The 14,008-nt window shown below is 32.1% G+C and overlaps 1 protein-coding gene across 1 annotated transcript in view; it reads right to left on the bottom strand.

Annotated features, from left to right (window-relative positions):
* Positions 1-14,008, bottom strand: part of LOC143074129 (uncharacterized) — a 39,357-nt gene that overhangs the window by 21,061 nt on the left and 4,288 nt on the right. The window contains exons 2-8 of the mRNA XM_076249675.1: positions 12,564-12,593; positions 9,178-9,348; positions 7,675-7,823; positions 5,076-5,168; positions 4,622-4,685; positions 2,147-2,301; positions 1,161-1,397 (exon numbers count right to left, since the gene is read on the bottom strand). Of these exons, the coding sequence (XP_076105790.1) occupies positions 1,161-1,397; positions 2,147-2,301; positions 4,622-4,685; positions 5,076-5,168; positions 7,675-7,823; positions 9,178-9,348; positions 12,564-12,593 (899 nt within the window). The remainder of the gene's footprint in view (positions 1-1,160; positions 1,398-2,146; positions 2,302-4,621; positions 4,686-5,075; positions 5,169-7,674; positions 7,824-9,177; positions 9,349-12,563; positions 12,594-14,008) is intronic.

Genomic DNA, 14,008 nt, shown 5'->3' with positions numbered 1-14,008 from the left:
CGTTTTGGTTTTTACTACTAGCGATTTACCTTGTCCAAAAACTCGATCTCGCTCTTTAGATTTTTGTCGATGCCCATATTTTTTGTATTTCTTACCTTGTATTACATTTCGTTACCAATTACTGAGATTTAAATATCGGTCATCATTTAATGTAAAATATCATCGGCAATTTAACATGTTCAATATACTCAAAAAGAGAAAATACTTCATATTCTGCATGTTCTGAATACATTGTAAACTTCTGCCATAATAAGTAACCACAATAAATTACTTAATATAGAAACTACAATATTTTGAATGACTTTTTATACAATTGTGGTTTTTGTTAAGAATGTCATCTTTACATATTGTTATAAAGTTTGACCCATATGCTGTCAAATTAACATTTTGTTTTAGCAATTTACAACTTGGCTTTCGAACTGTTTTATTTTTTAGCACCACTATGTAATTTGTATACCGGTACCAACAGGAAATAACGAAAACATATTCGTTTTACATTTGCATTTTAAATTTTCAGAGATTAAACTGGCAAGGGTCGGTAAGGAGACTACCATTACTTGTGTCACAGATTAACACGGATATGTTCTATTTTCCATAATCAAAATTCCGTCCCTTCACCGAATGAGACACAAAACCTAATCTAAAATCGCTTGCACAAGACGGTGGTGCCATTTCGGGAAAAGGAAATGTTAAACTGTTTCGAAGTTCATCCTTAGGTTTTAATTTATAATTTAGGTTCTTGCTCATCAGTCTTTTGTATAAAGTTTCATGGACTTGGTCGTCTTGTCGTCTTTTTTTTTTTTGGCCTTGGCGTTGTCCGTTTTTCTTTTACTTTTAATGTCTCCGTTGTATCCTTGCAATTTTTGTTATGACCATGTCAATAATTTTCTAGACTCAACCTTTGTTATTGCGTCATTATCATTGGAATAGAAATTATCGTGAACGTTGTCAATTATTTGTTCTATGAACAAAAGATGTAATTTATGTTAAAACAATATATGTTGAGATAAGAACCACACACATTTGGTGAAATGTCAATGCTCGATGATGTAGAATCATTTGTTTAAAAAAATCATGAGTATGATGATTATAATCTCTTTTATTAAATTACACCTGATAACTTTGAGGTTTCATTCATCGAAAACCACTTTTGGTTACACTTTCCATTTTAAATATGGAAAATGTTTCATTAGAAAATTCTTTATGTAACTGTTTCTATCGTCCGCATAACTCTTTCCTTCTCCCGTCTTTGACTCCTTTGTATACATAGAAGTATATGACCCAATGCAGTTGGAGGTAACAACCCGACAGTTAATTGGTTGTGGATTCCTGAAGTTGTTGATAAGATCTTCCGATCCCGGGAAATGAGTTCTCCCTAGATGTCGGAATTGGTTAAGCTGCAAAAATAATTTGATTAAAATTTGATACATAGAAAACTATGCCGAAATAAGTAATGCTGAAAGATTGATCTCAGCGATATTCTACACAAAAGCAAAACTATGACGTAACAGGTTAAGCTGCAAGATTGATTTGAAGTGATATTTGATACTACACCAATAAACATGTCGCAATTCCTTACGTTGCAAGATTGAATTGTAATGATATTTCACATACCACACTTATATGGAAATTGGTTAAGGTGCAATCACAAATCAAAGTTACATTGGATACAAAACCAAAACAATGACGAAAAACATTGAGCTACCTGCTTTCATTTAAGTGATAATAGATACAAAACCAAAATATGTCGTAACTGATTTCATTATACTTCACGTTAAAATGCCATTTTTATACGTTTTTAAAACAAGGGAGACAATTTACTCTATCCCATGTTTGAGCGGGAGACACCTTTTTAATGTCACCCTTTCGTACAGACCAATGAAAAATCGATAGTATAAAGGACATTGAATTGAATTTACAAGTAATTAAAGACAATGCTTAAGTTCTTAGTTTTGACTCAGATTTTATTGTTTGACTGTCAAAAAAATAAAATAAAACATCTTGCTTCACTTCTGTTGATTTTTTCTGTACCCGTAACGCTGAACATTATACGTGACGTCATAGAAAATACCTTTAAATAAAATGCATCTATAAAAGACAATGTTGATAGGACATTCAGTATAACAAATTAAATAACACTACAAACCTGAGATTCAGAAATGTAAATGTGCTGTTTGAACAATGTCCAGATAACGCTTTCATGACACATTGGAGTTGTCAGACTACCATAGTATCTGTAGTAGCAATCTGTTGATGGGAACAGCGAAGCCAAGCTAAATGATTTAAGAATGACATGGTCATCTGTTTAAAAGAATATAAAACAATGTGTAATGCAACATTTATTAGCTAAACTTATTCTGACTTCATGTACAGTAGTTTTGGGGATTTTTGTTATATATATTGTCGAATACAAATGTCTGCTTAATATATAGGTGGAAAATAATCTGGGAGTTATGCCTGGCATCAATAGATATATATTTCAACTCAGATGCTTTCATATTAATACAATCCCGATAGTCATTTATAGATTTTAATTACTTCTTTAGCTTTTATTACTTGTGTTTAGAAATCTTCTGTTTTTGTTTGCTTTTCTATTTACCTAAAGACTTTATTATTTTGCCTCAGAAATCTAGCCAGTGTTCGGAACTTCTCTTCCTTCGTTTGTAGAATTAGTAATTGTCTTGATACCGTGAATAGTTTTTGAATTGTTTAGCATTTGTCATATGCCTTTTATAGCTTGCTTTGTGGTATAGGGTTTGGTTATTTTTTTTAAGGCCATACAGTGACATAATAAATGATGCTAACTTCTACGTCTTTTTGTCTCCGTTGGATAGTTTTAACATTGGTACTGTTACAACATATATCAATTATGACAAGTTAATATCTTATAAAATATTCATAAATCAAAATGAGGGGCAAATAAACTCATCAAAGGTACCAGGACTAAATTTAGTATATACGCCAGACGCGCGTTTCGTCTACAAAAGACTCATCAGTGACGCTCGAAACCAAAAAAGTTAAAAAGGCCAAATAAAGTTCGAAGTTGAAGAGCATTGAGGACCAAAATTCCTAAAAGTTTTGCCAAATACAGCTAAGATTATCTATGCCTGAGGTAGAAAAGCCTTAGTATTTCAATAAATTCAAAAATTTGTAAACATTAGATTTATAAATATAACCGTATCAATGACAATTCATGTCAGCACAAAAAGTGCTGACTACTGGGCTTGTAATACCCTCGGATAAATAAATCTCCACCAGCAGTGGCATCGACCCAGTGGTTGTAAATAAACTCATCATAGATACCAGGACTAAATTTAGTATACGCCAGTCGCGCGTTTCGTCTACAAAAGACTCATCAGTGACGCTCGAAACCAAAAAAGTTAAAAAGGCCAAATAAAGTTCGAAGTTGAAGAGCATTGAGGACCAAAAATCCTAAAAGTTTTTCCAAATACAGCTAAGGTTATCTATGCGTGAGGTAGTAAAGCCTTAGTATTTCAATAAATTCAAAAATTTGTAAACAGTAAATTTATAAATATAACCATATCAATGACAATTCATGTCAGCACAAACAGTGCTGACTACTGGGCTTGTGATACCCTCGGGTAAATAAATCTCCACCAGCAGTGACATCGACCCAGTGGTTGTAAATAAACTCATCATAGATACCAGGACTAAATTTAGTATACGCCAGACGCGCGTTTCGTCTACAAAAGACTCATCATTGACGCTCGAAACCAAAAAATTTAAAAAGGCCAAATAAAGTTCGAAGTTGAAGAGCATTGAGGACCAAAATTCCCAAAAATGGGTACGTGTTAGATACAAATTGAATATTACCAGATTAAACAATAATATGATCGACTATTTGAACGTGGAAGCTCAAAACTTATTAAAAAAAAAGAAATAAAAGGTGCACACTTTCACTGACCCTGAACAAAATTAAAAATGTACACATGAAGAACTGATTCAAGATTCATATCCTACCATAGGCATGTTAATAAGGCTCTCAAAAGAAAAGGCACTGATGGATTGTCCTAGAAGCATATTTTATGAGACTATTAATGGTCTATATATAAGCAGTTACATTTATTTCATGTTTTAATCGGTGCAAATTTTTTATTCAATTTGACTTTTACCAAAAGATGCATTGTAGCAAAGGAGAAAAATAGTTGTGGTCTGAGGCCAGAAACACGAAAATAATTGAATTTAACAGAAAGAAAACAAATATCGGACTTTGGAAAAAGGGAGAGGGCTTTTGATATCTTTCACGAAATCCTCCATACATAATATCTTTTACAAAAAATCATCCTACAACAGTTCACAAGCTGTATATATATGCACGCGATTTCGCGGATGTGTTCTAGTATTAATGAAAATTGTTAACATAAGCGTACGTGCGATTGTATACTCTAAATTATACACTATAGATTCATACATTTAGATCCTTAAACGGGCAACATGTTCTAAATTGAATAAGCACTTTTAAGCTGAATTATATTTTTTTTAAAAAAAAAACATTTACTGATCGTGACCAATTTTCAAACCTCGAAACAAATTACCTCCCATTATGAACATGATGAAATGCCATTTCAGATTTATTTTAATAACCATTTGTTTTACTTACCTCTGTGCTCTATATTACGTAAATGGTTGATGATTTCGTCAAAATCGGAATTATATGGACCAACCTAAAGCAAACAAATGACAAATTAATACTCACTGATTTGAATATTACAAAACATTCAGATCAAAAGCCTTTACAAAAACTCTTCCTGCCCTTCTAACAAACAGGGCATTGTTTTGAATTTCACTATTTCCTTAAAAGGTATTCAATCTATCAAAACAACGTGTTATTCGTTGTTGTTTTTCTCTTCCTTTTTCTGAACATATAATTTTGAGAGTATTCAGGTGTTGAAGGTCTATTGTACTATTACTTGATATGTTTAATTATAACTTTTTCAGATTTCTTTTTTTAAATGTCAAAATTGTCTGATTTCTCCTGCAATCAACATAATAATCATGATAAATTTTGTTGTCATTTTTTTCTTTCTTTCATAAGACGTTTTAATCTAACTTACATCAAAAAGGAAGCCCAATACAGCCAGTCCATTTTTACTCTGCATGGCATCTTTGACGCTGGAAAATCTGTTAGAGTGCATCACAACATGCATCTAAAATAAGATAAGTTTGTGTGTTGACATGCATTAGTATTTTGGTGGTTAATTATTCAGATGGTCAATAAGCTTCATTCTTAGGGTATGTCATCGATCATCCTTCCCTCTTTTGATTTTTTGTACCATCTTAACATTTCTTGTTCATGCTTAATTAGCTTTCATGCTCTTGAGCGTTTTATGTCTAGATTTTAAAACTGTTGGGATTTTGAGCGTATGCTATAAAAAATATTCAACAAACTTTAATTAGTTGATCCGTATGATGTGTCTTTGACCAAACTAGCTAAGGACATTTTTACCACATGGTAGATTGTGGTTTGTCATTACGTCGTCTAATCTTTTAATTACCGAACGTGACTTATTCCCGATTGTGACTGTTTTGCTGAGTGTGAATTCGCATTACTATAAGACGTGTTACGGTACTTATATATCCCAAATTTATGTATTTAGTTTGATGTTATATTTGTAATTTTCATCGGATTTTGTCAAATTGGTTGACGTCTTTTCTATTAAATTCATGTGTTATGGTAAAGAAAATTAATCACCGCTTTCATTTATTAGTTTTGATTTTGTTCAACGTAATCTGTACGATTTTTATGTTTGAAGTTAGATTCAAAACAAACCAGACATATCTAAAATATATATTTTGCTATTGATTAGTGTTGCAATGTGCATTGTGTTTAAATGTTATATCAGTATTTAGTTCTATTATAATCTTAAATCAATCCTATTTCTATCTTATTTTTTAGACATAATTTTTCAAATATGACGTCATATTTGTGCTGTTTCAGAAATTCACATTCTGCATGACGTATTATTGTGCCATTTCACCACTTCGTATGTGACGTCATGGTTATGACTTTTTGCGTTCAGGCCTGGTTTGTCACTGAGTCGGGTGTGTCTATTTTCTGTGTTGGTCTTCAATGTATTATGTATTCGGGTTTTGTTTTCTGTAATTAGTTAAGACGTCAGTTTTATCATGTAAATATTTATATTCATTTGATAAAATCTACTGTTTGCAATTATAGCATAAATTGTTCTATATAATAAGGATGTTCTTATCACAAGCAAAAAACTCTAGCCGTATTTGGCACAACCTTTTTCAACTTTTGATCCTCAGAGCTGTACTACTTTGTACCTTTTTTTGACTTTCGAACTTTTACATCTAGGCGTCACTGGTTAGTCTTGTTTGGACGAGGCGCGTTTTTGACGTAATGAATTTTAAACCTGATGCCTTTTGTGATCTATTATTCATGTGTTTCTTTGCCAAATGCGTTCTGCTATTTATTTGTATTGTAGTCCTGTATTATTATGTTGTCATTTTAATGTTATATTTAACAATGCCATCAAAGTGCGAGGTTTGGCATGCCACAAAACCAGGTTCAACCCACCATTTTTTTCTTTAAAAATGTCCTGTACCAAGTCAGGAAAATGGCCATTGTTATATCATAGTTCGTTTCTGTGTGTGTAACATTTTTACGTTGTGTTTCCGTTGTGTCGTTTATTTTCTCCTATTTTTGAGTGTGAATTCACATTACTATAAGACGTGTTACGGTACTTTTCTATCCCAAATTCATGTATTTGGTTTTGATGTTATATTGGTTATTCTCATCGGATTTTGTCTAATGCTTAGTCCGTTTCTGTGTGTGTTACATTTTAATGTTGTGTTGTTATTCTCCTCTAATATTTAATGCGTTTCCCTCGGTTTTAGTTTGTTACCCCGATTTTTTTTTTGTCCATAGATTTATGAGTTTTGAACAGCGGTATACTACTGTTGCCTTTATTTAACAACAATTGCATTCATTATGATTATAATTGATTGTTTACCGGAGATTGCACGTTCAGTATAAAGCAGGGTCAACTAGTATGTAAGTGTGTATCGTATGCGTTCTAAATATATATGCTTATATGTAATATGTGATGTAAATCGTGTTGACAATCTCATTTTATTACGTTTGTTCAGTCTTTACTCTCTTATGCAAACTAAATGTGTGATCAGCCTAAACATACATCTGCATTTTCCGATCAAAACATCATCAAATGGCTAGAGCATTTAGTATAACAACATTATTAGTAATAAAAGAAACACACCTAGTTTAACTTTTGTGGTTGGCATTTAGCTAAATTATCTGCAAGTTTCTAACATGTATCAAAGTCTTAAACAAAACAAAATATTTGTAGAAGCATTGGTTTAATGTTTTTGTTATGTGTGTTAACCTTGAAAACAAACGTTTGCGATTTGTTTAGCAAACAAAGAGTATATTCTTGTGACAAATATTGTAACATTTAGTCACATTATCTAAACAACAAGTTTTCATGTGTTTTAAACACCAAGTTTTCACATGAACATGATGAACAAAAACATAGTGTTCGCGTCATCAGAACGTCTAGTTTTTACGGTGACCTTAACACTTAGTTTTCAAGTTATTTCAGGACCATGTTTTCATGTGATAAAACCACATTTTTTACTCACTTTCAAAAATGCAATGTTTCATCGTTAACTTACTTCCATAGAGAAATGTTTTCCATTGATTTCATGTTCTGATCCTCTGGTATCTTCTGATCCCCAGTGGAAGTGGAACTGTTCCACCACATACGTTCCTGGTAATCCGCCACCAGACACCGCTGATCCGTGACCCGTCATGTCAACTTGCACTGGAATGATTTTAAATAAATACGATGAATAGCATGAATTTACAATGTATTGATTCTGGGTAATAAATGATATTTGACCAAACATCACACAACGCTTTCAACTTCGTACTTTATTTGACGTTTTTAACATTTTTTGATGCGGTTGTCATTGATGAGTCTTTTGATGACGAGACGCGCGTCTAGCGCAAATACAAACAAATCAATTCTGGTATCTTTGATGAGTTTATGTATGTCCAAACTTAATGTTACTGTTTTTTTTTTTTACTTTTTTGTTTTGTACCATTAATACATTGTACATTTATTAATTATTCGCTTCAAGATTTGACTTACGTTAAACACGTATACAGAATGTGCAAAATAAGGTAAAGAGTTGTTATTAAATAGCCGAATAACGACATCACACCTTCTTGGGACATCAAGAAAAGAGCGTCTAAAACTCAAAATCCCCGAATTTAATTTCTATAAGAAGAAATTGGTTAGAAATGTTTGCCAAGAGATAATGTTTCTACTTTGTGTGTAAGTCTAAAGGGGTATTAACTGTTAACATTCTTTTGCTTTTAATAACTGAACACGCGTAATTCTTGCGTAATCCATTCCTAGCTAATAGTTTAAATTGAAAGTCACATGAATAAGGATTCAAACCATCATTTCACATCTGATCTTTATATTCCATGAGGTCTAATTTTTCACTTGCAATAATTCATTATCAATAATTCTTACCTTATTTTGACACTATTGAACAAAAATTGCTGCTAAAAGCGAATTGTTATTGCACTAGTTTATTATTTCACTTTCATTAATGATTGAACACAATACAATCATATTTTTATATACCTCGTAGCTAGTGCCTCTTTAGTGTACACCCAACATATTCAATGTCAGGGTAACTATACCCTTTATTTTTGGTAAAGTATCTCAATTAGGCTCTTTGCCAATACACCGTTTTAGAATCTAATGCATTCTGGGTAATATTTTCAAAAGCTTACACCAAAACGTTGTGATTGGTTTAAAACGTGAAAATCAATAGAATTAATCAATGACGCTACGTTACTTTCATTTTGGTCTACGAACAATGAGATTATCGAGGCCCCTCATGGAGGGTCCTAGTAATCACATAATCACCATTTTTTTGCCAATATAATCACATAATCATTAAATATTTGCTTATCTTTAGTAATCAAATTATCATAAACTAAAAATACAGTCCTAGGTAATCAAATAATCATGAAATATTTGGCTTAATAATCAAATAATCATTTAAAAAACGGCCAAGTAATCACATAATCAAAAACCCCATGAGGGCCCTCATTATCCATAGTCCTCTAGATTCTGAAAAAGGCGAATTTATACATACCGGCATGTCCGTTGTTCTGAAGTTCAAGGTTCACATCCCTTCCCAATGAGAGCCCATGGAAATTAAACTTTCCTAGTTTTGTGTCAGTCTTAACCTTAGCTGTCTGGATATCTATCGGAGACTGTAGCTTCCCAGCACATGTCGGGAATAAGTCCTTCCAATGGTCTGGGTCTAATAAAACACAAGCAAAATGAACTATTAAAAAATCATATATTATTCCTAACATTCATGTATCAGGATTGCTTATAACTGATTTAATATACAAGTCAAGGAACTTCCGCTGTTGAAACTTATGATATCTATCAACATTATTCTATACTATTTAAATTAGATGACCTCATTTTGTATGTCGCTTCTTTTTTTAGGGGGAGAAAAACGAAAATAAAGACGTCCGGATATTGTTTCCATCATCGGACGGACTTTTAAGGCATAGCCAAAACTTCCGGTTATGACTTTTTAAAAATTACACATATACACAGTATTTGGGGACAGGACAATTATTTCACGTTTTTCTGTATACTTTGATACTACATGTATAAGTATACTATACTAATATCATCAAGCATATATGTACTATAAATAAAGTGTATTTTCTATTTACAATGTACTATCAATTTCAAGTTGACCGTCTATCAACGGCGGTCACTAAGGGAGCTACCATTTGATTTTTATGGGGGGGCTAGGATGAAAATTTTTTTTTTTTACTTTATCCTGACTTTTTTTACCTAAATTGTCGTCCTGACTTTTTTTTTTGGCAATTGTCTCATCCTGCCTTTTTTTTTACTCAAAACTCCTGTCCTGCCTATTTTTTTCAAATAGCATCCTAGCCCCCCCCCCCCCCCTAAAATCAAATGGTAGCTCCCTAATATATTATATCTAGCATAGATCTATGGTTATTATATCTATGATTATATATAAAGAGTCTCTATATAATATACCAGTGACCGCCGGGGATAGTTAACTTGGAATTTGTAGTAAATAGCAAATACACTTTAATAATAGTATGCGTATGTATAAGTATATGAATTTGGATAAAGGGGGAGGGCTGAAAAATTGTCCTGGTCCCAAACACCTTTAACTTTTGATTACTTTCATGAAATTCTCCAGTCCTAAAAAGTTTTATACAAATCCAGCCTACACAGTTTACATATTTTCAACCACGCACTAAATGACCTAGATTTCGCGAGTGAGTTCTAGTAATTTTTACAAATGACGTCTTTTTGTTAATCAAAAATGTATTATAAATACATTATATATAGAATATACATTATATATATAATATATAAAATAAGTTTCTGTATGGTTCATAAGAAATATGTGTTAGTATTATATATCTCTCTTCATAAGAGGCGTGGTTTGTCAAACAGCTGTATTTACAAAACGGAAACTAGAAGGGTCCGATGCGTTTAGAAATACTCAAGATTTTTTTTAATTGGAGCAGCAAACATCATGAATATAATACACTTTTGAAAGATTAGCATAATTAAATGTCCAGAAAAGAAATTTTATGAGACAGCATATATTATGACTTGGATCATACCATTCTCCAATTACCCATGAATTACTGCCTAATGTGATTTTTTTCACTGCAGGATGGAAGAGTGCTAGTGCAAGTGACCTACTATTTATACCCTAGTCAACTTTTGATTATCAAATTTAATAGAAACGAAAACAATGATGAAATTTACTAAATTTGATATAGTTTGTGTAGGAATTATATAAGTTGTATCTCGACATCTATGATCTGCTATACCTCAAAGATGTTTATTGAAAATGCAGACTAAAGCCCAACTCAGGAGCCTGTAATTCAATGGTTGTCGTTTGTTTATGTCTTACATATTTGTTTTTTGTTCATTTTTGTAATTAAATAAGGCCGTTAGTTTTCTCGTTTATATTGTTTTACATTATCATTTCGGGGCCTTTTATAGCTTACTATGCAGTATGGGCTTTGCTCATTGTTGGAGGCCGTTGTTGTAGTTGTTAATTTCTGTGTCATTTGGTCTCTTGAGGAGAGTTGTCTAATTGAAAATCATACCACACCTTCTTTTTTTTATAGATATAAAAACAACATGTGGCTTCTATTCAATATTTAGAAATCACTCTAATGAATCAGCTATTTAAAATTTGATTTTGCAGATTGCATTTTCTTGAAAAAAATGCATAAAGTATAATTATAAATATTTCTATATATTTTTCAGTTTACGCTCCTCACGTTAAAAAAAAACTCAAAAAAGTCTATTGAAACTTACATTATACTTACATGTATACAGAGTATCAAGTACAGACAATAACCCATATACATATGGTACATCTGGTTTAATTTATGGGTGTAATGTCTACGATTTGAAAGGGAAAATGTACCAACTGCCATAAGATATATACATAATACATTGTATAACGATTTTAAAAGGTTTGAAATTAGTAAATGAATTGACCTATATATATTCTATAACGACATAACTGAATATGATTATGTAAAATAAATCATGTGCAACGTCCATGCATAAAACGTTCATTACCAATTTTATCAATGACACTCGTACATTATCATTTTTTGAATGATATTATACTTTACAAACATGTATTTGTATTTGTAATATTTGCCGTTGGACAATAAATGAAAAGCCATTGATTCGATCTCTTATATAAACAGTCACCATTGATAATTGTAATACAATAACGATGTTAACCATTTTCTTGCCTGCCAAATATTATCATATGTGAATTTACCACAAAATGTCTTAGTATAAACATGTTGGGATCCCGCTAAAATGTTTAACCCCGCCACATTATTTATGTATATGCCTGTCCCAAGTCAGGAGCCTAGCTGTAATTCAGTGGTTATCGTTTGTTTGTGTGTTACATATTTGTTTTTCGTTCATTTTTTTTTTTATTAAATAAGGCCATTAGTTTTCTTGTTTGAATTGTTTTACATTGTCTTAATGGGGCCTTTTATAGCTGACTGTGCGCTTTGCTCATTGTTGAAGGCCGTACGGTGACCTATAGTTGTTAATGTCTGTGTCATTTTGGTCCTTTGTGGATAGTTGTCTCATTGGCAATCATGCCACATCTTCTTTTTTATATTATTAATTTATAGTGGATTGGGGAAACAAGTTATTGCAATTTATAGTAATCCCTTTCCACTTCACTAGTGAGAGTGCTGCCTTGTAGCGACATTAGCCTGCTCTTTTTCTAAAATCTTCAAGTGTGTCTTTAACGTGCAACACATATGGCTTTCTCTTAACACGGGTCAGCCATTTATAGTCCCCTTCTGATAGACTATCATCGTTTCGCAAGACCTTACTCGCAATTAAATGATGTCGAGGGAAAGCCAAAAACTCAGTCCCTGAAATTATGTCTTTAAATAACGAGGTAAAAACACTTACGAACTCCATGATGATATCCCCACGCATGAACTGAAATTATAAATAAAAAAAAATATCATAAGATATGCATTTAATTAGTTTAATATATTACACAAGCCCCACTCATGATCTGAAATTATATAAAAAAGAATATTATAAGATATTCATTCATTATTTTTTTTTTAATTTTTTTTTTAAATATCACAAGCGATGCCTATAAAATCAGGGGGACAACAAGTTTTTCGACGACAACCGGATCAAAGTCAAACTTTACGACCACCTGGAAAGAAATAAAGTTTCAATTATATATAGAGTAATAGCTCTACATCTGAACTTTTCTATACTATTAAACGAAAAGACCCCATTTTGTGTGTCGCTTCTCTTCCTTCCACAATAAATTAATCATCATGCCTCTGTGTTCTTTAGGTAACATGCATAGTCGTATTTGTCATCCATTCTTATGATTATTCAGATTGAGTTATTTTGGGAGAAAAACGACAAAAAAGGTGTCAGACCACCAATTACTCCCTCAAATTTAGAACGTATGTAAAAGTAGGCCTACTCGGGACAAAAAATAGTGCATTTGATGTCATTGTTTACTTAAACTACCACACAAATTTGCAGAAATGAAACTTTTGGTGAAAGAGAAATATATTAAGACCATTTTGAGCCCAAATTTACTTGTCTATGAGTTGAAATTAAAAATTGAGGATTAATGCGCTCCATAGTATACTAATTTAAGATTTCAAGAAAACCAGGGGTTATTTTTAGTGGTACATCCATTCGGAAGGTCTCTTCTTTCTTATATGGCTTTAAAGGTATGTCGAAAATTGGCATGCAGAAAGGTGATACCTGTACGATTCAGGACATACCTGGTTTGTAAGAGGTTAAACTTAAGATAAAAAATTTAGAAAGCTATGAAAATTGCAAAATTTGGTTGAACAGATATGGACTTTTAATTGGTGGTCTGACACCAAAAGATGTCCGGATATTGTTTCCGTTATCAGACTGACTTTTAGTCATATATAAGACTGCCGGTTATAGGGGAAAACGGTACTATTTATTCTGCCATAGGCGACAATACTAACATTTTCTAATTTTACCACTTTTTATAATAAAAACCTGGATAAAACAGTTATGTGTGGTGTTAGTACTTTATTACTCTATTTTAAAAATTGAGGCCAAATAGTATCATGACCAATTTCCAACGGAGCTTGTTTATGTTATCAATGCCCACCGTCATTTTGCAGCAAATTTATAAAATTTTGAAAGCCTTTTCGAATAATTCTCTAGAAAGTATTTCAATAGGTTTTAAAATTTATATTGTAAACATAAACACTGCAGTTATTCATAGATAAATAAAAAAATATATTGTACCCTTACATCCAATCACGGCGCTCCTAAGTTGACTTCCTTCACCTGTCTTGGGTACACAAACGGCCAACCTTATGCTATGAAAATGTAAT

This window comes from Mytilus galloprovincialis, chromosome 5 (assembly GCF_965363235.1).
Source record: "Mytilus galloprovincialis chromosome 5, xbMytGall1.hap1.1, whole genome shotgun sequence".
NCBI lineage: Eukaryota > Metazoa > Mollusca > Bivalvia > Mytilida > Mytilidae > Mytilus > Mytilus galloprovincialis.
This window is presented reverse-complemented; position numbering and strand designations above follow the sequence as displayed.